Here is a 26,522-nt window from a genome sequence, read left to right as displayed (position 1 = left end):
AGTGCAGAGGGGATCAGTGCAATTCTCTTCAGACTGAGTGATACGTCTTGTCAAATGATTGTGGATTGAGTAGACCAGCAAATAAGGGTTGTTATACCACATGGTTCATTTCTGTGTTAAGCAGGCAGAAGTAGGATTGAAGTGGAGCTGATGGAGAAAAGGCTCATAGAAGCGACAGGCCCAGGTGATGCAGGCTGAGTTGTCAGTGAGTCCCAGGCTCTGGGGGCTGTCCCTCCTGAAACTGGCAGGGGCTCAGAAGTGAGGTGGGATCCGGGGGTATCTTGCCAGCTGATGCCCTTCCAGGGTAGTCTTCATTACTGCGGTTACCCTCTGGCTAACTGAGCCTGTGGTTCTGTCTTCTCAGGTCTGATTGATGACTACAAAACCCTCCACGGCAATGCCCCGGCCCCTGGTACCCCAGCAGCTTCTGGGTGGCAGCCACCCACTTACCACAGTGGCAGAGCCTTCAGTGCCCGCTACCCTCGTCCAAGCCGGAGGGGCTACTCCTCACACCATGGGCCTTCGTGGCGCAAGAAATACTCCCTCGTGAATCGGCCCCCGGGACCCTCAGACCCACCTGCCGACCATGCTGTGCAGCCGTTGCACGGGGCCCGGGGGGGCCAGGCTCCTGTCCCGCAGCAGCATGTCCTTGAGAGACAGGTCCAGCTCAGTCAAGGTCAGAACGTGGTCATCAAAGTTAAACCGCCATCAAAGTCTGGCTCTGCTAGTGCCTCAGGGGCCCAGCGGGGCTCTTTGGAAGAATATGAGGACACCGCCTGGAGTGACCAAAGGCCCCGGGAAGGTGAAGGTGAGCCCCCTCGGGGACAGCTGCAGCCCTCGAGGCCAGCAAGAGCCAGGGGGACCTGCAGTGTGGAAGATCCTCTTCTGGTCTGCCAGAAGGAGGCTGGTAAGCCCAGGGTGCTGACGTCAGTGGGCAGTGTGGGCGACGGTCCCCGGGAGCTCCGCCGGACGGTCAGTGAGAGTGTGATCACCGTCAAGGCGAGCTTCCCATCCTCCGCTCTGCCCCCACGCACTGACGTGGCCCTGGGCCGGAAGCTGGGTTCTCATTCCGTGGCCAGCTGTGCTCCACAGCTCCTTGGGGACAGGAGAGTAGATGCTGGCCACGCAGATCAGCCAGTTCCGTCTGGCTCAGTGGGGGGCCCCGCCAGACCGGCCTCAGGACCCAGGCAGGCCCGGGAGGCCTCGCTGGTTGTGACCTGTCGAACTAACAAGTTCCGGAAAAACAACTACAAATGGGTGGCTGCCTCCGCGAAGAGTCCCCGCGCTGCTCGGAGGGCCCTCAGTCCCAGAGTGGCTGCAGAGAATGTGTGCAAGGCCTCTGCCGGCACAGCAGACAAGATGGAGAAGCTGCAGCTCATAGCTGACCCAGAGCCCAAGCCCAGGAAGCCAGCCACGTCCTCCAAGCCAGGGTCTGCCCCCAGCAAGTACAAGTGGAAGGCCTCCAGCCCCTCTGCCTCCTCCTCTTCCTCCTTCCATTGGCAGTCGGAGGCCGGCAGCAAGGACCATGCCTCCCAGCTCTCCCCAGTCCTGTCTAGGTCCCCGTCGGGGGACAGACCAGCAGTAGGACTCAGTGGCTTGAAGCCCCTCTCTGGGGAGACCCCGCTCTCGGCTTACAAAGTGAAGAGCCGCACTAAGATCATCCGGAGGCGGGGCAGCACAAGGTGGGCATCCCGGCCGGCTGCGGTAGAGTGTGAGGGGCTGTGAGGGGGGTTTGTTTGGCACCCCTAATGGATCTGCTGAGCTCGGAGCTTTGCCTGCAGTCGGGTTCACATTTCCAGCAAGAAATGAGGCAGGAAGTGCTGCTGTGGTGGTTTGGGCTTGCCTGGGGCCGTGGCCCTGGCCGGCATAGACTTGGGGGGCAGGTTTCCCGTCCCTCACACTGCTGGCAAGCCCATCCTTTCTCCTGCCGGTGAGAGACAAGCAGCTCGCTGGGGGCAGCTTCCATTCCAGTTGCACAGTGTTCACAGACGGAAGGCTTTGTGCCAGGCCAGGCGCAGCGGGAGTAGCTCCCAGGGACCAGCCCAGGGTCCGTGTGTCCCAGGGGGATGGTGAGACAGTGAGAGCAGTGTGTCTGCCCCTGGCCTGGACCTGCCGGCCGTGGGTCTGTGCTGGGAGGTGGACCAGGGCTCTGGGCCCTGCCAGGGGTGCCTGGTCTTTCCTGCATGCCCTGTGTCTAGGGCTTGGGCTCCAGGAGGCCTGGCCTTTGCTGGCCCCCAGGCTGAGGCTGCTCCAGCTGGGCTGAGTGGGCAGGGGCCGGGGTCTGTTGGTAGGCAGGAGCCTCCTTGGGCGTTCCTGGCTTTGGGCTCTGTGGCCTCCCTCACGGAGTGCTAAGGCTGCAGTTGGCCTTTGGTCCCAGGGTGAGCAGACTGGTGTTAGGTCCCAGCCGCCTTGGCCAGGCAGCCAGGCGGAGTCACTCACTTGCTTGGCGCACGTCTCTCCGGCCTCTATCCTTGCGGACTTGTGATGAGACTCAGAGATGGTGTCATGGCACAGTGCTTGGTCTGGGCTCAGGGACTCCATCAGGTTGGCAGCTAAGGTGGTGGCTGCACCTGCTGGGCAGAGGGCGGAGGTCCTGCCTTCGTTATCAGACACAGTGGCGCGCACTGTCTCGGAAGGCACTTCCTTGCTGTGCATCGCTGCCGTCTGGTCTAGGTTGCTGGCTCGTGTAGCTCATTCTCTCTGGCCCTTGTCCCCCAGATAGCTGCCGTCTTGAGGCGCATGGGCACCTGGCTCCCGCTCCTGGCTGTTTCTCGGTGGCAACTCTGCTCTAAACCATGCTGGCAGCTCCCTCTGTCCAGGAAGTGTGGAGAGGGAGCGTGGAGAAGCTGCCCCCTTACTGAGGGGCTCGGAAGGCCACGTGGGGTCGGTGGCTGCTCTCCTCAGGGATGTTGGCCTGTCTCTTTGCCCCATGCTGAGGCTCCTTTGGCCTGGGCAGATGGGGAGGGGTGGACATGCGGGTGGGGACGGAGCACTGAGGCCCCTCTGCTCTCCCTGGGAGCATGGCAGCCTGCCCTAGTTCTGGGGTCATCTGGGATTGTGGATCCAAGCCTGCCGCCTCTGCCTGGCTGTGGAGGGTGGGCAGGGCCGCCATGGGTTGAGGGAGGCAGGGTCCAGAAAGGACTCCCTGTGGCCTGGTCCTGGCCTTCAGGAGCTGCTCGCACGCTCCTCGGGTGCTGGTGAGGAAGGGTGGGTGGGCAGAACCCCCAGGGCTTGTTGAGAGCTGCCTGTATTTTGTCTCCACAGCCTTCCTGGAGACAAGAAAAGCAGCACCTCACCTGCCACCACCGCCAAGAGCCACCTCAGCCTCCGGCGGAGACAGGCCCTCAGGGGGAAGAGCAGCCCTGTCCTGAAGAAGACCCCCAACAAGGGCCTGGTACAGGTCACCACGCACCGACTGTGCCGCCTGCCACCGAGCCGGGCCCACCTCCCCACCAAGGAAGGTATGCTGGGAACAGGGGCGCTGGGCAGTGGGGCTGGGCATGCCTGCATGGGATATGCTGGCCCGTTAGGAGCCATGGGCACCTTCCCCGCCTCATGCTGTTAGAGGCCCTGGCTGGGAGGGCACTGCCTGGCAGACAGTGGGTGGTGGTGGGCTGGCGGGTAGAGGAGAGGGCCCAGGTGCTGCGCCCTGCAGTCTGGGTGTGGGACGTGCTGCTGGGCAGGCGCTGTGGCCTCTTCTGTGTGTCCCTTGGTATGGACCCAGCTGCGTCCCTCCTGAGGGAGGAGAGGGCAGTGGCTGCTGAGCCCTTAGGCAGGGGCGAAGCCCTTGCTTGTGCTGCGCTGAGCACCCCCAGGCCTCTGCCTCCTCCAGGGCCTTTCTGTACTCAGCTGGCTGAGGCTGCAGGTCTACCTGCCCTGCCCTTTCTGAGTGTCACATGTTACTGTGTGAGTTTTTTGAGTGGCCTGAAAGAATTGGTCTGGTCTCCCGCCGTACCACTCTGAGTGTGCCCAGTCACGCCTGGAGAGAACTGGTCTGAGCCCCTCAGAGCCCTTGTGGTGGCCTGGGAAGGCCCCGGCCTGCAGGTTGTGGGGCGTAGCCCCTTTGAAGTTGACCCCCACTGCAGTGATGGTGCCAGGACACGCTGGGGGAGCGGCCTCCAGGCGGGCACGTGGTTGGGGGTATGTGGTGAGGGTCTAGAGCCCTTGGGTGTGGCACCCCCCAGACACTGTGGGGGTCAGCGTGGAGCCACGTTCGTCTGTGTGCACCTGGTCCTGTGCGTCTCTGTGGCTCCCCTGGGCACGTTAGGGCAGTGGCTTCCCGAGCTCGTGTCTGTGACATCTGGAGAAGGTGGGGCATTGGGGATTGAGCAGGCTTGGACCTGGGCACTCCAACTGGGAACTGATGCTCGGAAATCTAGCCAAGGCTGGGCGCGATTGCTCATGGCTGTAATCCCAGCTCTTTGGGAGGCCAAGGTGGGAGGATCACTTGAGGCCAGGAGTTCAAGACCAGCCTGGGCAACACGGCAAAACCCCATCTCTACCAAAAATTCAAAAATTAGCCAGGCTCGAGCCTGGGTGGTTACAGTGAGCCGAGATCGCGCCATTGCATTCCAGTCTGGGCGACAGAACGAGACTCTGTCTCAAAAAAAAAAAAAAAAGAAACACAGCCAAGCATACTGTCATCTAGGGAGGCTTCAGAAGGCTCTGGAAGGAGCTGGGCCTGGGCAGACCCAAGAGCTGTGTGGGGGCTGCCACGGGAGGGCAGGGCGTTGGGTCCCAGGTGGAGGGCTGAATGGGGCAATGCAGCCGGGTGTCGCAGCACAGTGGGGTGGGAGGAAGTGAGGCTGCTGGCGCTGGTCAGTTGTCCCCCATTAGCCGACACCTGCTGCACACCAGGACACATGTGGATTTCATCCTGGTGACAGGGAGCAAGCAGAGATCTATGAGGTCACTGGTGGCCACAGTGAGGTGGCCGGATGGCGGTTAGGTCATGGGCTTGTCTGGGAGTAGATAGTAGGGGTGGCTTGGACAGTTGGCAGTACCCCCTGGTCACTTGGGGAGGAAGGGTTGGGGAGGTGTCCAGCTCTGGGAGGCCAGCAGGGGCTGCTGAGCCCTAGGAGGCCGAGGCTTGCAGATGGCGTGGTGGTTGGGGTGGGAGGCTCCCCACTGGGTGCAGGTTCAGCCCTGCTCACCCGGCCTGCGCCCTCTTCAGGCCTCTAGTAGAGTGGGGCCTAGGCAGGGGATGGGGGAGGTTGCTTCCTGCTGGTGGGACCTTGCTTGGCGCCCCCTGGACTCCTGCCGGGAAGAGTGGGCTTGGGAGGCCACCAGCTTCACCGGCTGACCATTTCGGAGTGCACAGCTGAGGGGCTGCTGCGGTCCTGCCTCACGAGGGGGAAGGGCATAATTGACCTCATCTTTTTTTTTTTTTTTTTTTAATGTTTTTAGAAACAGGGCTCTGCTTCCCTCCCAGGCTGGAGTAGAGTGGTGCAGTCACGGCTCATTGCAGCCTCAACCTCCTGGGCTCAAGTGACCCTGCTGAACAGCTGGGACTACAGGTGCATGTCACTGTGCCTGGCTAATTTTTAATTTTTTTGTAGGGACAGGGTCTTGTTTTGTTGCCTAGGCTGGTCTTGAACTTCTGGGCTCAAGTGATCCTCCTGCCTTAGTCTCTTAAAGTGCTGGGATTACAGGTGTGAGCCACTGTGCCCAGCCAAACTCATAGTTAAAGACCAACATGAGGCTGGGCGTGGTGGCTCACACCTGTAATCCCAGCACATTGGGAGGCCGAGGCGGGTGGATCACCTGAGGTCAGGAGTTCAAGACCAGCCTTGGCAACATGGCAAAACCCCATCTCTACTAAAAATACAAAAATTAGCCGGGTGTGGTGGCGAGCGCCTGTAATCCCATCTATTCGGGAGGCTGAGGCAGGAGAATCACTTGAACCCAGGAGGCAGAGGTTGCAGTGAGCCGAGATCATGCCATTGCACTCCAGCCTGGGTGATAGAGTGACATTTTGTCTCAAAAACAAACAAACAAAAAAAGACCAGTGTGGTGACTGCATGGAGTGAGAGGAGAGGGTCCTGTGTGAGGAAGGGGTGGGGAAGGCGTCCTACTCACTTGCCCACCACTGGCCCAACTGGCAAGTGCGGTTGAGTCACTGTGCCTGGCAGCCTGCCGGCTCCAGGGGATACTGCAGTGAGCCGCCTTCCAGTGGTGGAGACAGGGAGCCACTGGAGTGCTTGTACATCAGCCAGGAAGGTGCTTCTGGGTGGAAAATGCCTTCTGAGGAACAGGCAGGGGGATAGCACAGGGCCAGCTGCAGAGAGGTGGTAGGCGAGTGGGAGGGCTTCTCTGAGGAGGTGACCTGAGCAGAGAGGAGCGAATAGGGCTCAGCTCTGTAGGCTGAGGTGGAAGTGGGAAGGAGCTCAAGGAGGCTGTGGGGCCAGTTCACCATCTGGGAGTGTGGCTTGGAGGGGATGGAGCCATCAGGGCAGAGGGACCAGGTCCCGGGAAAGGGTCTTGTAGGCCACAGGAGGGAACCGGGGGTTGGTTCTGGTTACGTTGGGAAGCCAGGAAGGGACAGGGGAGGACCCTGGGAGGGGAGGGTCCAGGGCCCCGGGGTGTCTGGCAGGCCTGAGTGGGCAGAGTCAGGAGGGCCTGTGCGTGAAGCCATTGACGCCAGGCCAAGGAGCGGAGTCCGCATGCTTTCAAGCAGGCAGGGAGCCCGTGGAGATGTGCGCGGAGGTGAGAGGCCGAGCCTGCATCCTGGCCTGGTCACTCAGGCGGCTGACCCCAGAGACAGCCACTGTGAGACTCTAAGCTGGCCGCAGGGGAGATGGGCATGGCCAGGGCATCTGCTGAGGAGATGGGAGGCTGGGACCCCGGAAGCTGGTGAGTGGCTCCCCCAGGCGTCCTCCTGCAAGGCCCACCATCTCCCTCCCTGCCTGCCTAAGAACTGAGGCCTGCCCATCCTCTGCCCTGGCCAGGTGGGCTTCTGGGCAGGGCCCAGCTTTGTTTCGTTTAATGCTGCGGCGCTCTGGTGAGCCAGTGAGCCCTTCCCAGGCCTTCCCTCAGCCCTCCCGGATGGCAAAGGCCTCCATCGGCCGGGGCGTTCCTTCCTGGTTGCTGGGGTTGTGTGGGCTGTGGATGGGGCCGCCAGGTGGGTCTGCTCCTTCATTTGGCTCTTTGGAGTTTTCTTTCCCCATTTTCTGCCCAGCAAAAGCTTAGTTCCAGCTCCACCTCTCCTCTTCAAGGAGATGGCAGTGTCCCAGTGTCCAGCTGGGGACGACTGCCCCGTGGGCTCCTGCACCAGGGACAGGGGCTTCTGAAAGCTGCCAGGCAGCCGTGCTGCCGCCTCCCTCCCCTGCCGCACTTCAGCCTTGCTGTGCGGCCCAGTGGCCAGCAGAGGGCATGCTTGTCCCTCTTATCCCCTCCGTCCCCCCTTTTTTGGTAATTGATTGCCTAATTTCCTTTTTATGTGAAAGAAAGCAGATATCAAGTAATTTGCAGCAATAACCTGCTAATGCTGGGCCAGTATCGAAACTCCCCTGTTCATTTCAAGTGGCAGATGAAACGCTAATACATAATTATCCTTGCAAATTGGATTATTTTAAATAACCAAAAGCCTACGGCCAGGAGAAAGCGATCCCATCTCCCCTGAGTTACTATTGCAGCGTAATTGCTGCGTTCAATCAATTTCCCTGGCATTAGAAATTCCATCACAATCAACATTAAGCTTTATTCATTGTGATGGCTAAGAGCCGGGCCATTTCTCCTCTTTTTCTTAACTGGCAAAATTAATCAGGGAAAAGATTTTAAACATTTACCCGTGCGAAAGAGGTCAGCCCTGCCACTATATTGCTCAGCAGATAAGGGAGCTAATAAAAAGAAAATTGAATTACTAATGATCACCGAGAACAGAGTATATAAAACCTGGCCATCGCCAGTTCAGGAAAAGGGAGAATCAATTTTCTTGGGACAAGGTGCGTTCATTTTTTATTTTGGCGCATATTATCAGCAATTTAATTTGAGAGGCATAAACAGGAGGAAACAGTTAGGGAATAATGAGCCTGGAGGTGTAAAGTGCTGCAGGATATATGCTGTACACAATTTATTTGGCACAACAGATAATAGCTTTAATTGAATTCAAAAGTGCATTGTTCAGCAGCAGTGTGGCTGCTCCCGCCTGGGGACTGAGACTGTTAGGAAGGCTCCCGCCTGACTCTTCGGTGCCTCCCCGCCCCTCCCCGCCCCTCCCTGCCCCTCTCAGCCCTCAGAAGTCCTCTGGGCCTGGAGTCAGACCTCGGCTGGGGGCGGGGCAGGGGATTCCTGGGGTCTCTCCCTCTGCTGTCGGTGTGCCTCTTGCCTTCCGTTTCTTCCTTCCCTTTTCTCCTGGGGATGGGTCTGTTGGCAGCTGGGGGATGAGGATGTGAGACACTGGCAGGGCGCCGAGGCTCATGCCTGGAATCCCAACACTTTGGGAGGCTGAGGCAGGTGATTGCTTGAACCCTGGAGCTCAAGACCAGCCTGAGCAACGTGGCAAAACCCCATCTCTACAAAAAAAAGCAAGAATTAGCTGGGCGTGGTGGCACACGCCTGTAGTCCCAGCTACTCGGGAGGCTGAGGTGAGAGGATTGCTTACGTCTGGGAGGTGGAGGCTCTGGTGAGCCGAGATTGCACCACTGCACTGCAGCCTGGGTGACAGAATGAGACCCTGTCTCAAAAAAAAAAAAAAAAAGATAGAAGACAGCCCCAGAAGGGTGGCCTGGGCGAGTAGCGTTTGCTGGAGGCTGCAGTAGAGACCTGCCTGGGTTGATCTGTCTCTGGTGGACCGATGCTAGAGGGGGCATTAGGGCAGAAGAGATGAAAACCTTTTCGGAGTCTGAAAAATGGTGTCCTGTTTGCCACTCAAGTAACTGTGGCAATTAGTGCTCTCCAGTACAGTGTTTACAGTACACACAGCTGAGCACTGTGGCCAGGCCCTCCCTCTGGTGCGGGGGATGTGGGGCCAGCTTCATGGTACATCCTCCTGGGGCCCGTCGCTGTGCTTGGCCACCCTGAGATGACAGGCATGACTCCCTAAGCCTGGCCGGCCTGTGCAGAGGGATGCTGTCCAGGCTGTACCCTCCAGGCCGGGCCAGGAGTGAGGCCTGCTCTCCCACCCACCACCCTGTGCCCAGGCTGGGGAGCTTCTTGGTGGCAGGAGGTGATGGGACTCCTACCAGCCACATGGAAACGTCTGCTGTTTCATGCCAAGGAAAAGTCATGTAGGTTGGTAGGCAGTGGTGTCGTCATCTGCTAGCGTGGGAGGGCCCCTCTGCTTCACCCACCCAGGATGGTGGATGCATGCCGGTGGCCTGCCCCCTTCCCCCATGGCCTGGAATGAGCCCAGGGCCCTTCCTGGGAAGCAGCCGTCTTCCCAGACTTGTCGCCAGTGTGCTGGGTGAGGGTGCGGGCCTGGCAGGTCCTGGGCACACCTGTGGTGGACAGAAAGGGCCTGGCTTGCGTGGTGGTCTCGTGTGGACAACCAGGCTGGGTCGAGGCCTGCCAGCTGCCCAGGCTTTAACAAGAGCCAGGCCGGGCATCTGCCTCTGGCTCAGAGCTTGCTGCACACACGGAGAGTGATTCCCACCCGTCCCTCAGTCTGCCGTGCCCGCCCCGGGGTGTGGAGGGACTTCTGTCAGCATTCGCAGACGAGAAGTGGAGTCTCCACTCACCCCAGGTCACTGGCAGAAAGGGCGGACGTGGGTCTTGGACCCTTCTCTGGCTGGTGTCACCAGGTGCCAGGGCTTCCCCGCCTAGGTGACTCTTTTGGGGCCTGGATGCCCATTCCCTGAGAGTCACCCAGGCGGGGAAGCCCTGGCACCTGGTGACACCAGCCAGAGAAGGGATGCCCATTCCCTGCGTCCGAGTTTCTCTGAGGAAGTGCTTAGGGAGACCCCATGTGAGCTGTTGGCCCTCAGCCCCTCCCTGCCACCAGGTGGTTGTCGTGGCCCCAGAGCGGGACCCAAGTGAGACCTGAGGGTCTGGGGTCCCTCAGGCACACAGCGCTCTCTGGATACTGGGTCTCACCCTCTAGCCCTGGTGAAGCCAAAGGCAGTCTCCCCAGAGCCCTGGCCGCCCGCCCAGTCCTGTGTGGGGTCTCCCCCTGACTGTGGTGCGACCACCTTCCTCAAACGCTGCCTCCTGACTGCTGGGTCTCAGAAGGGCCTGCCTTGACGGCTGTTTATGTGACCCCTCTGAGTCCTCAGAGGTCCCTGGGGCCCTCCTGTGTCCTCGGGTCCTCCCTGTGCACATGATCCTGTCTGTGTTGCCTCCCGGTGCCTTGGAGAAGGGGTGGTTTGCCACACAGCCCTGGCATCAGAGGCCTGGGTGGATTCCGCACCCAGCCCGTGCTGTGGCTTTGCACTGTTTGGCCACAGATGCTTATGGGATGTCACTGAGCAGGCACCAGCTTGGGAGTGTGATGGCCCCCTGCCCCTCTGCCCCTCTGTCCCCAGTGGCTTCTCCCGGTGACCAGTGCAGCCTGTGGGTTCCAGTGCATGGGAAAAACCCAACCGCTTTCTCTCGACTGGCCCTGCCCCCCATCGAAGGCCCGGCTTGCTCCAACCAGGCCCAACCTCTGGCCAGGCCCGTCCCCTACCCTTAGGTGTGCACAGTTTGCTGTCCTCATTCGGGAGTCTGTGAGGTGGGCCATGGTCCATTCTGCCAGGCCAGCTCCTCCAAGATCACGTGCCAGCTGCCCCGCCACCGTGGGCATTCCTTCCTCCTGCCTCGTGTTTTGTATTGCAGGAATTGCCTGCTTATTGTCCGTCCTGCCCGTTAGGAAGGTGCTGTGGGGAGCACCCTGGCTGCCCTGCGTGCACGTGAGCCTCAGGCTGCGGCAACTTCTGGTGTGGGTGAGGCACCCTGCTCCCAGAGGACTGGACCTGGGCAGAAGGGAGGGCCTCGCTCCCTCAGGAGGCCCCATGGGCAGGCCATGGGCAGGAAGGTGGGGCAGTCACCATGCTTAGCGAGCAACCGAGGGGTGAGGGCCTGGCAGAGGGCTGCCCACCAGGAGGAAAAGCCACAGGGCTCCCTGCCCCGACACTGCCCTGCCCCTGTGAGACGTGCAGGCCGGTGGGGGTCGGCAGCAGCACTTGGAGGCTCAGTGAGCAAGTGGGCAGAGTGCCACCAGCCTCGAGCCCCCACCTCCAGCAGAGGGGCTGGTTTCTGTGCCGTCCTAGCCGTAACCTCCTGTGCCAGGCTGCTGGGAGGCCTTTCTGGCGGTCTCCCCGGGAGGCTGGCCATGGATGGAATGGGAGGCATCGGTGGAGCCCTGACCTGCTGCACAGAGCCTGAGGACAGAAGCTTGACCGTGGAGGGTGTCTGTCGCTGCCTGGCCGAGGCGTGGCCGCTGGCCCCACAGCCCCTTGGCAGTGCTGCCTGGCTTCTGTTGTGAGTTGGCTGGGTCTGGGTCTCAGCCTTGTGGGGAGCTAGAGTGCTATGATCGGGAGCATGATGGCTCCCCTTCCCTGCGCAGAGACGAGTGGCGGCCCCCGAAGAGGCAGGAGCACCCAGGGCCCGAGGTGCACCGTGGGGTGGGTGCCAGGGTGGGCTTGGTGTGTCTTGGCAGTGGGGGAGGGTGCCAGGGCCAGAGGGGCCAGAGACTCTCCCATGGCCCCAGCGAGAGTGAGAAGCAGGCACCCTGTCCCATGCTGCTGGGTACTGGGGAGCAGCCCCGTGTCCAGTGCTGGAGGCCTGGATCTTTGCTGGACGCAGGAGGCAGGGTTATGAGCCCCCAGGTGTGGTGCGGGCATGACCTGGCGGGAGACTTTGGCCCTGTCTGTCTGTTCCCCTTGCTGTTGCTCGGTGCCCTATCTGCGAATGGGGTCAGGAGTGTTTGCTGTGGGGCTGAGCAGTGCCTTTGGGTGCTTTGGCCCGGCGTGGTGTTCCTGCTGGGCTGTGCTGGCGGCCAGCATTGCCCACCTGGGAGGCTCTGCCTGGCGCCTCTGGGGTATGTGATCCACCATTGCTTGCTGTGTGCAGCTGGGCTGTTCGATTTTACCGTGGTGAACCCCGTGAAAGGGCATGACAGCAGTTAGATCTGGAGTCCTGCTTTCATAAGGGAAAAAGAAAATGCTGAATTAGGCTTCAGGAAAGGCAGCCACAGCGATCCTTGAATCTTGCATAAATTATCAGGCATGCCGGCGGCCTCCAGTTTTGCGTGCGTTGTGGCTGTGCTAATTAATTACTGCATAGAACTGGCATGGGATCGCGTGTGTGCCATGGTAGTGCTGCACTGCGCTGTGGGCACCAAGCTGAAGACCTGGGCTGCCCAGGCAGGGTGGCGCTCTCAGGAGAGCCAGGACTCACCGCCGTAGGACCCTGGATCCCCGGGCTGGGGGCAGCTTGGGCTGCTCCTTCTGTTGAATGGATTGACATAGTCCTCTTGTCCCTCTCCTCCCAACCCAGGGCTGGCACATCCCCCCAGTCACGTGTCTTGGCAGACTTTGAATCAAGTGCAGGACACCTGTCTGAGAGCTCGGGTGGGTCCCTCACCCTAGTGGCCTCTCTCAGGAGTCCACCAGGCAGTGAGTGTTGGGATGCAGGACACAGGCTCTGTCGCCACCTGCCGACCCCCACCAGGCAGCCAGCGGCACGCTGCCAAGTGCTCGGGTGGCTGGTGGGCACGGCACAGGGCTGTCCTGATGGCCACCCCTGCTGGTCTGGTCCTCCCCCAACTCTGCCGGCCTGTGCTTTTCCCGTGGCGGCCTCTCAGGGGTCTGTCTTCAGGCACGGCCAGCAGGGCTTATGCTGCTTGCCTCCTGCTTGCCTCCTGGCGGTGTCTTTTCACCAGCTCTCGGTTCTGCCACCAGAGTAATGGGGGCATGGATCTGCCAGCCTCAGCTGGCCTCCTGTTGAGGGGCTGGGGAGTGGGTGTGGCTCTGGGCACTGAGGTGGCTTTCCAGCTGGGAAATGTGGTCTGTACCTTCTGGGATTTGGCCCCTTCTCTGCATGGGGTCAGGATGTTGCTGGGCCCCTGTGTAGGCCCCTGCTGGGGCTGTAGGCTTCTGCGCCCATCTGCTGCCCGTAAGTGGCCCCTTCCAGCCTCTTCTGTCTCTCCACCTTGACCTTTGCCTGAGGGCACCTGCTGTGGTCCTACAGGTGGGTCGTGGCAAAGCCGGGTGTGGTCAGAGCCCATGTGGACTTGGGCATCATCTGGGAACCCCGTGATCCCCACTGGTTGTTTCCCCCTGCACCAAGTCCGATCGCGTGCTGGGCGGGGTCCTGATGGGAAGGAAGTCCTGGTTCCCTGAGGGGTCTCCTGCTCGGCACCAGCAGCAGGACTGGGAGAGGAAGCAGCCCCAGCCCAGTGTCTCCTGCCCGCAGGCAGCTGGTCTTCCTGCCACTCATCCTCCAGAGCTGGCCCTGCCCTTGCTCACTGGGCATCCCCTGAGCCCTGGGGCTATGTTGGGACCGTGACTGGTGAGCCAGCCTGGCGAGGCCCTGATGGCATGGGTGTGACTCTTGGTGGGAGCTGCTGGGCTCTTGCCTGATGGCAGAGAGAGAATGTCCAGCCAGGGCCTCTCCCACTGCACCCCCACTGAAGTCAGTGCCCTCTGTGGCCCCATTGGGGCAGCAGCCTGCATCCTAGCGTGGGTTTCGGTGTGGCCCTGGGTGGACTTGAACTATGGTGGTTGTGGGGGTTCTCCAGGCCTCCCACATCTTCAGTGCCAGTGCCAGCACCCTGGGCTCTGGGCCAGCTGCAGGCTGATGCCACTGAAGCGGGGCCAGTGCCAGGCCCAGGCAGACGGCAGGCTTGGGGTTGTGTGGCAGGCGTGGCATCTAGATGGGTGGGGAGGCCTCCTGGGAGAGTGGTGCAGAGGCACTGCCTGCCCCCGTGGCGCGGCTCATTCCCTGTCCTCCTGTCCCGTCCTGTCCCTTGGTACAGACCTGCTGCAGCGCATGGCCAGCTCTGGTCACTGGGTGTGTGCTGAGTGTCGGAATCCCAGCTGGTCAAGCTGTGCTTCCTGTAGAGAGGTGCATGGGAAGGCATAGCAGGAAGACCAGGGCTGTCTGTGGCACCCCCCTCTTTCCAGGGCTGAGTCCGGTGACCGCAGCCTCTGGTCCGTGTCCTCATGGGAGCAGGGCGACATGCAAGGAGCCCCCTCAGGATGGGCCCCAGGGACGCTCCTCTCCCGGCTCCCAGCTGAGACCTCTCCTTTCTGTGCTCTGGGGTCCCTTGGGTGGCTCTGCCTGGGAAGGGACACAGAGTCTCTGGGCCCAGCTGTTCTGGAAAGGGCTGGGCCACGTGTCCCTCTTCAGAGCTTCTAGATGGCCACAGGAATCCTGAAGAGGAGACCGTGCCCACGCCCGTGCCTGCACCACCTGCCACCCCTCAGCGCCCTCCTTTCTGGTCCCCTCGCCCGTGGCTCTCCAAGGCTGTGCCGACCCTGCTGTCAGGAGCTTTCACTCAGCAGGAGGCTGGCACTGTCACCAGCTCCTGTGGGAGCCTCAGGCCAAGCCGAGCGCTGCTGGGAGGTGCCACCCAGGCCAGGAGAAGCCAAGCAAGTGCCATGGCTGTGTCTGGGCCCGGCTGGAGATGGCGAAGTGCGACTCTGCATGGCCTGCCCAGCTGGAGATGGTGAGGCACGACTCTGCATGGCCTGGGCCTCGGGGCTCACAGAGAGAGTAGATGGCATTTCAAAGGAAGTCTGTGGCTAGATATGATGACCGTAAATTTAGCAGCTTCTAGACATTAAGTGTCAGGTTATCTGTTGGTTTGCTTGAGTGTCTGTCACGGAGCCCTGGTCTTGGAGATCAGGCCCCAGGGCCCCAAGCTCCCTTCTGGTTCCTTTGATCCAGGGGCTGGCAACGATCTGCACCCAGGCTGGGGGCTGGCGTGGAACATGTGCCGGCTTCTGCCGCTGGTTGGTCTGCACAGCGTGGACACAGAGCATGGGCTCGGGACAGAACGTGGCTGGCAGGTCCCCTGCTGTGGGGTCTCGTGGGCAGAAGCATCAGCTGCCCTCCCTATTCCTCTTGTTCCCCCGGGGAGCTGAAGGCCAGGGCCACGCGGCCACCAGTGCAGCGCAGCGCAGCTCACTCCCCTTTGCCTCGAAGGTGCTGCCCAGTGCAGGTGTCAGGTGTGCTCCTGGAGCTCACAGGGGCCGGTCTCCTCCCCAAGGGCCAAGGACCAGCTGCTGTTGGCCCCTTCCTTGACCCACCTTGGTGCGACTTGCCTGCTGCTAGCGTGATGGGTTGGGGCCCGGCTCTGAGGCTGCGGCCTCATGGCCCAGCTGGGGTTTCTTTGAGGCCGACCAGCTGGTGGTGAGCTCTTGGCCCCTCGGCCGGGTGTGTCTGACCAGCGCAGTCAGGCATGAAGTACTGAGGCTGCCCTGCACTTGCAGTGGCATGGCTCCTAGCAGAGCATGGCACATGTCAGGGGCTCTGGGAACCTTAGCCCAGAACCCCAGGGAGCTCTCCCCTAGGGCCTGGTGTCATAGACTGTTTGGCCTCAGTAACTGCGGACTCCGGGACTGCATCCCCACCTGCTGGAGTTGTGGGAAGGGCTGAGGGAGTGGGGCTCAGAGCCCTCCAGGGTCTGCTCTGCCGGCCATGTTACTCCAGGGCCCATCCTGAAACAGGCTGTGGGCGCTGCGGGGGCACTGTGCCCGGTGTCTCTCCCAGGCACACTTGCCTCTCCTGCCCATTGGGGGATGGGGAGGCTGCCCATGAGAGACAGGGCCACCTGGGAACACGGACTTCTGTTCCAGGGCTGCGCCCTCCCCCACTGGCTAGCTCTGTCTGGGAGACTCTCCTGGCATCCAGGCAGTCCTCCAGGCTGCCCCGGGTGCTTGGCTGGCCTTGGGTGCTCAGACATGGCCCCGTGGGGCCTGTAGTGAGGTCCTTCACCCGCCCCCAGCCCATGCCAGCTCTCTCTCTCCGTCATCCTGCAGCCCCGCTCTGACTCAGTTGGCCTTGGAGTGTTGTGCTGCGTCTCAGTGTGCTCTGGCTCCAGCAGGCTGGTGGCGGGAGGCGGCAGCCCTTCTCCCGCCGATTGCCCTCTGCGTTATCTTGGGATGATTCAGGGGTGGGGCAGCCTGCGGAGAATGCACTCCTGGTGGCGTGAAGCCTGGCGGTGGCCGTTTCCCTAGAACGCAGCAGAGCATCTGCCTGTCCAAGCTGGGTGAGGACAGGGGCCCTCACACGGATGTCCTGGAATTCTGAGCTGTGGTCTCCTACTGCCTCTGGGAGCTCACCAAGCTGGTGCTTGAGGGATGGTGGCAGTTGTCCTGAGGTGGCCTCCATCTGTAGGCCCACATGGAGCTTGCAGCGGGGAGTGTCTTCCAGGATGGCTGCAAACACCACCCTCCCTGAGATCACCTTCCAGACAGGGCACCGGGAAAGCATGAGCTGCAGGGGCGTGGCGGCAGCGTTCTGAAGCCGCCTGCTCTTGTGGGACCTCTGTCTGGCTCTGAGCCACTGGCGCCGCAGGTGAGCTCAGTGTCATCGTGCGTCTGTCTTTGCTACAGTCCCCGGGGACGTGGAGCAAACCTGGAGGGTTGTGTGCAGTGGGAGGTGTGGGGGCCAGGTGGTCCAGCCAGGGTCTGCCCACCAGAGTGCTGGTTGATGAGGGAGCAGTGGCCAGCACTGCTGTAAGCACCTCCTCCAGGGAGAAGAGGCCCAGTCTGGGGCACCTCTGGGCAGGGCATGTGGCAGATTGCCCCGTCACTAGCCTCTGACCCTGAGGGTCCCTGGACTATCAGGATGAGGGGGCTCAGGTTCTGTGTATGTGAAGGGCTAGGCTGGATTGCTCCAAGCCACCCAGGGCAGGGCTCTTGCTGAAATGGAAGGGCGATATATATATACATATGTATATACACACACGTATATACGTGTGTATACACACACATATATGTGTGTGCATATATGTACACACATATATGTGTGTGCATATATGTACACATATATATATATATATTTTTTTTTTTTTTTTGAGACAGGGTCTTGCTCTGTCACCAAGGCTGGAGTGCAGGGGCGCCATCTCACTGCAACCTCTGCCTCCCAGGCTCAAGTGATCCTCCCAGCTTAGCCTCCCAAGTAGCTGGGACTACAGGTGTGCACCACCACACCTGGCTAATTTTTGTATTTCTTTTTTTTGTAGAGACAGGGTCTCACCATATTGCCCAAGCTGGTCTTCGATTCCTGGGCTCAGGCGATCTGCTTAACTCGGCCTTCCAAAGTGCTGGAATTCCAGGCGTGAGCCACCGCACCCAGCCCAATACATTTGTGTTTTTTTCCCTTTTTTTTTTTTGAGACGGAGTCTTGCTCTCTTCCCTAGGCTGAAGTGTGCAGTGGCACGATCTCAGCTCACTGCAGCCTCCACCTCCTGGATTCAAGAGATTCTCCCACTTCAGCCTCCCCGGTAGCTGGGATTACAGGCTCACGCCACCACGTCCAGCTAATTTTTATGTTTTTAGTAGAGATGGGGTTTCACCATGTTGGCCAAGCTCGTCTCGAACTCCTGACCTCAGGTAATCCTCCGGCCTCGGCCTCCCAAAGTGCTGGGATTACAGGTGTGAGCCACCGCGCCTGGCTTCCAACACATTTTTAACGAGGCGAAGGAAATCGGCCTGTAGTCAGGTCAGGGAGTCTTCTGTGCTGTGCGGTGCTGCGGCCCACAGGGTTGTGTGTGGCCCATGTAAAGGCCTGTCAGGAGCAGCATGACATCTGCAGTGAGCCAGGCTCTGCTGAGGCCATGGGTCATCAGTTCTATTTCAGGGGTAAACTTGGATCTCCAGGGAAGGCTGGCAGAGGACCAGGCATCAGGGGGCTCAGCACTGGGCCACACGCTTACAGGGTGACCAGCAGCAGAGGGACCCCAGAGACACACCTGGGTAGGCACACCCCGTCTAGTCTGACCCCTCCATAGAAGCCCCCAGCAGGGAGAACTCCCGTGGCAGCCGTGCCCACTGATGCTGGGTCTCCTTTCAATAGGGAGCTGCCTCTGTGGCCAGAGGCTGGGACTGCATGGGTGGGGTGGAGGGTGGAGAACAGAAAAACCCTCCCTCCTATTCCAGCACCCCCGAAAGATGCATGTGTGCTCGACTTACGTTCCTTCTGGGGACCCCTTCTGCAGTCCCCAGGCTCTGAGAGCCCCAGGCAGGTGCTCTGGTGGGGGCGGGGCTGAGTCCTGGCCTCACGGCTGTGGGGTGGTGAGAATGAAGTAGGGCGGTGCGGGGAGGCTGCTTGGATAGGGCTGGCCTCCCAGGAAGTCCCCCGTGCCTGTCCCACCTCCTGCCTGCCCCGGCGGGTCCCTCTGGAGGGTTGCAGGCGTGGCTTGTTTCTGGGCCATTTGAAAACACAAGTAGCAGATGCCCTGAGTGCAGGAGGCCCGGAGCTGCTCCAGCCTGGGCTTCCTGCCCACACCCAGTTCCCCCGGCCTGTTGGGAGCTCCCCAGAGGTAGACATAGTGCTGGGGGCAGGGCCTGCCCAGTGGGGCACCAGGACTTGAGGAGCCCTCAAGGCCTGGGAGGGGGTCTGAGTGGGTAGAGGGTGGGGTCAGTCCCTTCAGACTTTCGAGACTCCACCCACGTATCACCACTTTCACGGCCTGGGTCTTGGTGTGCTCAGTAGCCCTGTGACCTTGGGCCAGTGCCACCACTCGTGCCTCCGCCCTGTGTCTCCAGCCTCCTTGCCTCGTCTCATTGGCAAGGCCTCTTGGGAGGAGCCAGGCTGCCCCTGGGGTGGCCGTGGTTTTCTTGTTGAGAACCCTCTGGGCTGGGCAGGGGCTGTGGCGGGGCCAGGCTTGCCCCTCCCGGGGTCTGTTTCCCTGTCCCAGGCCAGCTGTTTGCAGCTGAGAGCCCTGTGGGCCGGGTGGGCCATCTGCCTGTGTGGCTGTGAGTGTGTGCGGGAAACCTGCCGCTATGAAGCCTGATCCCCTCTCTGGGTATACAGGCCAGAAACCCAGCCATGGAGGGTGCTGCTGGGCAGAGATCACGGTTCCCAGCCAATGAGGCTGGAGGATGAGGGCAGGGAGGGGGCGGCTCCTGGCCTAGCTCCTGGGCAGGGGTGGGCCCTGGTGGGCACCGTGAGCTGCCCCTCAGTGGGAAATCAGATGTTCTGTCCCGTGCGGCAGAAGGACACTGTGAGATTCAGCCCCACAGCCCTGTTAGCAGGGCAGTGCCGGCCAGCTGGGATCTGGGGTGTCTGGGGGTGGATGCCCACAAAACATGGAAAGGCCTGGAACCTTGGGGGAAATGGAAACGGCTCAGTCTGGGCTCTGCCTGAGGATTGGAGGATGCAAAGCTCGGCTCCAGCTAGAAGCTTACAAGGCTGGGTGATCTAGGGTTGTCTGGGTGGGTCTGGCTGAAACCAGCACCCTGCGGCAGATCCCTGACCTTCACCCCAGTGCTTCCCAGCCGGTTCCCACTGCATGGGCCTGGGAGGATGAAGCAGCACCAGGGCTGTGTAGGGTCCCAGGGTGGGCAGCTGGCCATTGGCTCCACCACCCCCAGGCCTTCCTGGTGGCCTCCAGCTGCCCCTCCCACCACACGCAGGGCTGGAGTGGTCCCGGAAGGGTGCTCTTACCTCCTCCCAAGTCAGGGTCCAACAGGGAAGCCTGCCCCCAAGCTGCCCTCTCCCGGGAGACGCCAGTCCCCTGCTGAAGAGCTCTCAGCCTCTTCTTTGTTCTGTTGAGGGGGAGACCCCACCTGCCTCTTCCTCATGGTGGCCCCAGGCAGCATTTTCATGATGCTGGCCATGCATCCATGGCTGGGGCTGCCCTGCAGAGCTCTGAGCACCCCCACTGCTCCTGCCTTCTGCCAGGGCCCCTCCTTGGGCCCCGAAGAAGCCCACCCAGCTCCATTGTGCCTTCGTATGGGAAGGAGGTGGGTGAGGTGAGCAGTGCTGTTCCAGTCCTGCCAGGCCTGGGGGGTGGCCCTAGGCAGGCTAGGGAGTGGTTTGTGTCTGTTGGGATGGCATGGGGCTGGCGGTCTGGCTGCAGCTCCCCTGTGGCACCATCGGGTGCAGAGATGCTGGGCCGTGGCTTCTCACAGGGCAGGGCACCTCTGGGACTGTGGGGGTGTCCTGCGTCCCCTGCAGTGCAGCCTCTGGGCCCATGATGAGTCCTGTGCATGGGATGGAGTGGTGGCCTTGGCTGCCCTGGGGTCTGGTCAGGCTATTGTCCTCAGGTGGCCTGACCGTGGGGCCTGCGGCTGTGAAAGATGAGGTGGGCCGCTTGCCCCGTGCTGCTGTGTGGGCCGCTGTGGCCTATGTGCACACACAGCACGGCACGCTCACCTGTCCTTCCTACGGGTGCCGGTGTGAGCACACGTGAACACTGGTCAGATCCTGCCTGCCACTTGGGGCTTGGCCTCCGTGCAGCCTGAGCCCCTGTTTCTGCAGCTGTGATGGGGGGTGCTCAGGCCTGGAGTAACGAGGAATGCGAGGCTTAGTCATTCTTAACCTTTGCGCTTTCAAGACACATGAGCTCCTCTTACGGAAAGATGAGCTCCCAAGCCCAGGTCCCTCCCACTGCACTATGGTCTGGGGCCCTGAAGGCCAGGGCTGATGCTGGCCCTGGTGGTTCTCACCCACCCTTCCCCGTGCTGGCCCTGAAGGCTGGAGCCCCAGGGCATTGGTCAGGAGTCTAGTTAGGGGGAATGGAGCTGGTGGGGTGCCTGTCTGCAGCCTGCCTCCCCAGCTCCTACCCTAACCCGAATGCTGGGCCACTGCCTGCCTGGCCCTGTGCCCCACTGCCCCCAGTCAGCCATCAGCACTACTCGCAGCTACCCCTCCCCTCCCCTCCTTTAGAGGGCCGATGAGTCACCTTCCTGGGGAGGCCGGCGTAGTGCTTGCTGCACCCTGGCCTGGCCTTAGCCCCCATAGGGTCCCTCGCTCACTGTGCACTGGGGAGGCATCAGCGGGAGGCAGGCATTGCTGCTGGGGCTGCACCCCGTGCTTGGGTGGGGAGGATCCAGAGGAGAGGGGATGGGCCTCCCTCAAAGGCACTGGGCTGCCTGCCAGGCTGGTGCCACCCCAGTCAAGGCCAGGGGAGCCTCTGTCCCTTGCCCCTGTGGTCCCCGTTGGGTGGGCTGAGGGCAGGGAGCCCCCTGCTGCCTTCTCAGGGTCGCCAGTGGCACGTTTGTATGTGCCAGAGGGAGCACAAGCGGTCGAGCCAGTGTCCCTGAGACTGCAATTGTGGCTCCCACATGCCATCTCCAGCCTTGGTGGGTCTGGCCCCGGTGCTGTGGCTGCCAAGACCAGCCCTGGAGGAGGCCCTCAGGGCACACCTGGTGCCTGGCACCCATGACGTCCCCTCTGCGGCCTGCCCACTGTCCCGCAGACATAGGAAAGGCCAGGAGTGGCCCAGAGGAGGGCGGCATGTGGTCGGGGAGTCCTGGCAGCCGGCAGTTTCTGAGCGGGACACATGGTTTCTCTCAGGGGCTGCTGCTTTCTGTAGAGGGTGTTGCCAGGACTCTCTCCAGAGTCTTTCTTGGGCTGTGCTCAGAGGAAGCAGAAGAGGATTTCTGAGAGAAGGCCGTGCCACATGGCGGAGCTGGGTCTCCGTGCCGCCCGGCAGCCACTTGGGCCCAGATCTGTTCCACTGATGTTGGGATACAGCCAGGCCCAGCCATGTGAAGGTCAGGGGTGGGCTGGGAGGGAAGGGCCTGGGGTTCCCTGGGTTAGGCTGAGGCCGTTTCCAGCCCGGACTGCCCAGTGGAATCACCTGGGTTCCCCCAGCCAGGAGCCTGACTCTGCGCTAGGCCCACAGCACCAGCCCCTCCTGCAGCACCGGGGCCATGGCACTCATGCAGAAGGGCTGGGGGCCCTGTGGACCAGGAGACCTGAGGCTGTGCTGAGTGGCCGCTTCCAGGTCCTGTACCCTGAGATGTGGTGGCCAGGGCCTCGGGGCTTGGCCCTGCCTCACTCAGAGCCTGGAGCTGCTGTCCTGGCCCCGAGCAGGTCTGTCCTCTGGGGGCTGCTCTTCTGCCCTCGAGTATCTGAAAGCCCCCAGTAACTTGTGTGTGCCGGTGGGGCAGGGAGCACAGGTGGGCCTGGAGATTCAGGGAGGGAGCCCAGGTGCAGGGCAGGCGGGAGCGCGGTGTCAAAGCAGAGACAAGGTGAAGAGGCGTTCTCAATCCGGCAGAGCTCCCAGCCCTGGGAAGGGCCTGTCCCAGGTGCCTCTTATGGCCAGACAGGGAGCAGGTGAGCCACAGGCCTGGGGTTCTGGGCACACAGGCTCTCTCCAGGCTGGCTGGGGCTGCAGGCCGGTGGGGAGAGCTTGGGGGACATTGTTCACAGAGCATGTGCCCTGGGCCCCAGTCCCCTTCTTTGTGTAGTGGGGGCCGAGGCTGGGTGCACTCTTGGCCGCACACACCTGGCCGGGCCCAAGCCCAGCTGTCCTTCGCTGCTGCCTGCATGCCCCGAGCCTACCCCCACCTGCTCGGAGCACGACCTGGGGTACAGGCCCAGTTTGGTCCGGTTTCCTCCTGCTCTTCTACACCCCTGTCCAAGGCCTGCGTTCACCCTTTTTGGGAACCCCCTTAGCTGCCTGCTGCACTGTCTCCTCCAGCCATGGAAGGCAGAGAGGCCCCGTCCCTTCCCCTGCACCTGAGGCGGGGTAGAGCCGTGGGGAAGAGGGGAGGAAGCCCCACCCTCCATAATCTATAGCGACTGTCACGGAGCAAACTATTCCCATTTCATACAGACGGGTCAGGTGTCGGCATGCGATCGATGGCTCGCGCACAATAATTACAGGAACTAGCAGCTTGTGTTGCTTGAGTGACTTTAAGAAGAGTAGGGTCTCAATCTTCCCTTTAATAGGGCTCTGACAGTCCGCGGTGGCGGCTTCGGGTGCTGCGTCTCCGGCTGACAGTGTTGTCATTAAACACCAGGTAGTGTGGAACAACAGAGAGCACGGATCCCACACGGGGGGACAGGGCGGCTGACAGCGGTCATTTGTCATCACTGAGCTGCCCAAACTCCTCAGACTGCACTGCGGACGGCTGCTTAGGGTGACTTATGGCCCTGTCGGGCTGCTGTTGTGATTTGATAATCCGTAAATGTTTGTCAAAGATGAATCCCCGGATCCCACGGGGCCGCGGCCCAGGGACTCGAGGCCAGGACGGGAAAGCTGAGGGACCATCCTCTCGTGTGGCCGGCCACGTGCTGCACCCACGTGGGGAGGTGCTGGGGCCCAGCTTCCCAGGCAGTCCTGGCAGGGCTCCTAGGAGGGGCCAGATGCGCCTGCTCCTCCTGTCTCAGGGCTGGGGTCCTTTGCAGTCTCTGTTGTGGGGTGAGCATGTGCATGAGAGTGAGTGTGTGTGTGTGTGTGTGTGTGTGTGTGTGTGACTGCAAAGTTTCCTTTCGCGCTGACGAGGCTTTGAGGCAAGTTTTTCTGCCAACATGGGATTCTGGCAGGGAGGGCCTAATGGCGGCAGCGAGCAGGTCTCTGCGCTCCACCCTGCTGAGCAGCCTCAGGGCGCAGGGCCAGAGGGTTCGAGGGTGCCCAGGAGGGCCTCAGTGGCCCCGTGGCCCTGCTCCTGGCCACCACGACATATAGGGGCTCCTGCCCTCCGTCTGCAGCGTTTGAGGTCCTGGGAGCCATCACGCACAAGAAAAGTGGAGTGATTTATTAGACTCATAAAAATTCATACTTTGTGGTTCCAGTCATCCCGCATCTGAGGCTTGTTAGAGTGCGGTCCTGGCAGCTCCCGCCGCGCCAGCGTGGGGGCGGGGCACTCACCAGCCGCCCCCTGCCTTGGCTGCCATTGCGGCTCATTTAGAGAAATGGACCGGCCTGAAGCACACAACCACGCAAAGGGAGGGCTGGCTGGGGCGGAGGGGCCCAGCCATGTCACCAGCACACTCCCTGCACCTGCAGGGCCTGGGCTGGAACTGGCAGGGCTGGCTAGATGCCAGGGTGCTGAGTGTGTTTAACCCCTGGGGCTGGCTCCAGATGGGCAGTGAGTCTGTGCCAACACAGCCAGGGGTCTGCCCACATAGATGGTGGTCCAGGTGCATAGGTGGAGGCGGCCGGTGTTTCCAGCCATCTTGAGTGACACAGGTGGAGCGCCTGTGCAGGCGGAGGCGGCCCCTGTTTCCAGCCTCCATCCCTTCCAAAGGTACCTGCGAAGGCTCCTTGGCCCAGCACCTGCCTGGCCCAGCTGTGCCATCTGTGGGCATCGTGGGCTGGTGTCTTCCTCTAGGCCTTGGCCACATTCCCACCTGTGGGCCGAGGGGCCGAGGTGCCCTCAGCTGATGTGGCTGGCATTGTGGGTTCTGTGTGGTGGCCAGGAGGGGCACAGGTGCCTCCCTTCTTGTGATGGGGACGTTTTGCCTGAGCTGGCCAGAATCAGGCAGGAGCCCTACCTGGATCTTTCCCTCCAAACAGTGGAGGGGCCTGGGAGGCCTGTTTGTGGGGAGAGCCTGAGCCTCCCGTGGTGCCCACTTTGATTCCACTTTTCCGCACAACTGCAGGGTCCCCACAGCCTACCAGTGCTGTCTGCAGGAAGCTGATGTCACGCATGGCCGGCCCGGTTTGTGTGCTCATCATCACTAATCACTGCAGCCCCTCGCTGCGCCCCAGGGGCCCTGCCAATGACCCGCCTGGCTGGCGTGATGGAGGGCCGAGGCGTTGCAGGCGGGGGAGTGTGTGTGCGCCACAGGCTGGCTCCATCCTGCCCTTCTCGGTGTCTAGATGAGAAAAGCAGCTGGGAACTGCCCATGTGTGGTCGGGGAAGAGAAAAGCAGAGGCTGGGCTTCTGGATTTGGGAGTGGGGCGGGAGCCCCATGGCAGGCCTGGGCCCCAGGGACTGACCCTCCTGTTTCTCAGAACCCAGTGGTAAGGACTGGTGAGTCCAGACAGTGGGTGCAAGGCATGGCAGGCTCCCTGAGCTCCCAGCATTCATGGGAGGGGAGTGTGTCTGCAGGATGGTGGGGGCACTGGCCAGGCACAGGCCTCGTCTTGCGGGAGCAGACACCCAGGACCACAGCAGATGCGGCGGCCAGGCCTAGCTGCACATGGGCCAGACAGGGAGGGGACTGAGGAGGGCAGAGAGAAGAAACACAAAAAACCAAGGAGGATTTCCTGTCCTGCCTTGGAGAGTGGCCTTGGAGCGTGGCCATGCAGCCCCTCACTTCACCAGTGTCAGTAGAAAGGAGGCTCTTGGTCCTGCAGATGGCTGCCTGCAGGTGCACGTCCAGGTGGTGAGCCCAGCTCCTGGGCTGGGCCGCATTTGAGCTGCACGGCCTGGCTCTGCATGAAACTCGAGGGCCTGAGGGGGAGCGAGAGCAGGGTACAGGCTTGTGGGGTGAGCAACCCGGCCCCGTCCTGGCTGCTAGCGGCGAGAGCCACAGGATTGGGAATGACCATGCACGTGTGCTCACGCCTGTGTGCGTGCCCACCGCCCACCGTGTGCGTGTCAGTCTCTGCGTGTGCTCCTGAGTGCACTTGCGTGTCCCGGTAGGATCATGCTTGCTGCGTGGCAACACCGAGTGGACGCTGGGAGGCAGGCCCTGGGTGGGCCAGTGGCTCCAGGCCAGCTCCACTGCAGATGCTGCAGACACTGGGGAGACAAGGGCCCGAGCCAGGATGGAGCCCCCTGTCCCCGGTGGGGACACATGGCCTGAGGCTCCTGGGAGAGAGGGCAGTCTCCTGTGGACCTCACGGTGGCACTTGAGGGCCAGAGACCTGTTTGACCTCACTGCCCCCTGCACATGGTGGACCTCGGGGAAGCCGCTCCTGATGGCCCCTGGGGTCTGCCCACCCCTTCTTGGAGGCCAGAGCCCATGTCACCCCGTGTAGCCTTGGCCTCGCCACCTTCAGGACCTAGCGCGTGGAAGTGCCAGGGGTGAGCACCAGGCTACCAAGGTGGCGACTCTGTGCGGCCCCAGGGGACAACTCAGACTGGGCCGACTTCAGAAAGGGGCTGGTGGAGGGGCCCTTGCTGTGCAGGCCCTGGCGAGCTACGCTGGTCAGCGGCCAAGCTGGATTTCAGCTGCTCCACAGCCCTTCACCTTGGCTGGGCCACCCTGTCCACCCCTGCCAGCCTCAGCAAAGGCTGTGAGGAGCTGCCAGGCCCAGGTGCCTTCCAGGAGGTGCCTCGGACTAGGCCTGGCTGTGCAGGGAAGGGCATCTGTGCTCACAGTGGGCAGAGCCTCCTGCCCCAGGAACAGCGAGAACTGTTGCCTGAGCTGCCTTCAACAAGAGACAGTTCTGTGGACGCTGCCTCTGACTGGCTGCAGTAGCAGGCGCTGTGCCCCCACCAGGCCTGGGGGTCTGCGCACTGCTCAGACATACGTCACGGTCTGAAATGCAAGAGCCCAGGGCTCTTGGGAACGTGAGCCACATGCTGTGTTGGAGTTTTCATGGCCGTTTCTCCAAGAGCACGATCAGCTGCTGTCAGGGACGCTGCCTGACAGGACTCCGTGAGCTTCAGAGTCTCCAGTGTGGGGCCTGGTGTTGGGTGTGCAGCAGCCTTGGTGGGGGCAGGATCACCTGCCAGCTGCAGGAGAGGAGATGGGGCCTCTGGGCTCACCTGCCCTGTCGGCTGGTCTGGAACTTGCTTGCC

The 26,522-nt window shown here is 61.6% G+C and overlaps 1 protein-coding gene across 1 annotated transcript in view; it reads left to right on the top strand.

The window, feature by feature from the left end:
- The window catches only part of ZC3H3 (zinc finger CCCH-type containing 3), a 102,469-nt gene that overhangs the window by 1,805 nt on the left and 74,142 nt on the right, over positions 1-26,522 (top strand). Inside the window, exons 2-3 of the mRNA XM_030795191.1 lie at positions 365-1,682; positions 3,265-3,461. Coding sequence (XP_030651051.1) covers positions 365-1,682; positions 3,265-3,461 — 1,515 coding nt within the window. The remainder of the gene's footprint in view (positions 1-364; positions 1,683-3,264; positions 3,462-26,522) is intronic.

The sequence above is a fragment of the Nomascus leucogenys genome, chromosome 16 (assembly GCF_006542625.1).
Source record: "Nomascus leucogenys isolate Asia chromosome 16, Asia_NLE_v1, whole genome shotgun sequence".
NCBI classification, from domain to species: Eukaryota; Metazoa; Chordata; class Mammalia; order Primates; family Hylobatidae; genus Nomascus; species Nomascus leucogenys.
This window is presented reverse-complemented; position numbering and strand designations above follow the sequence as displayed.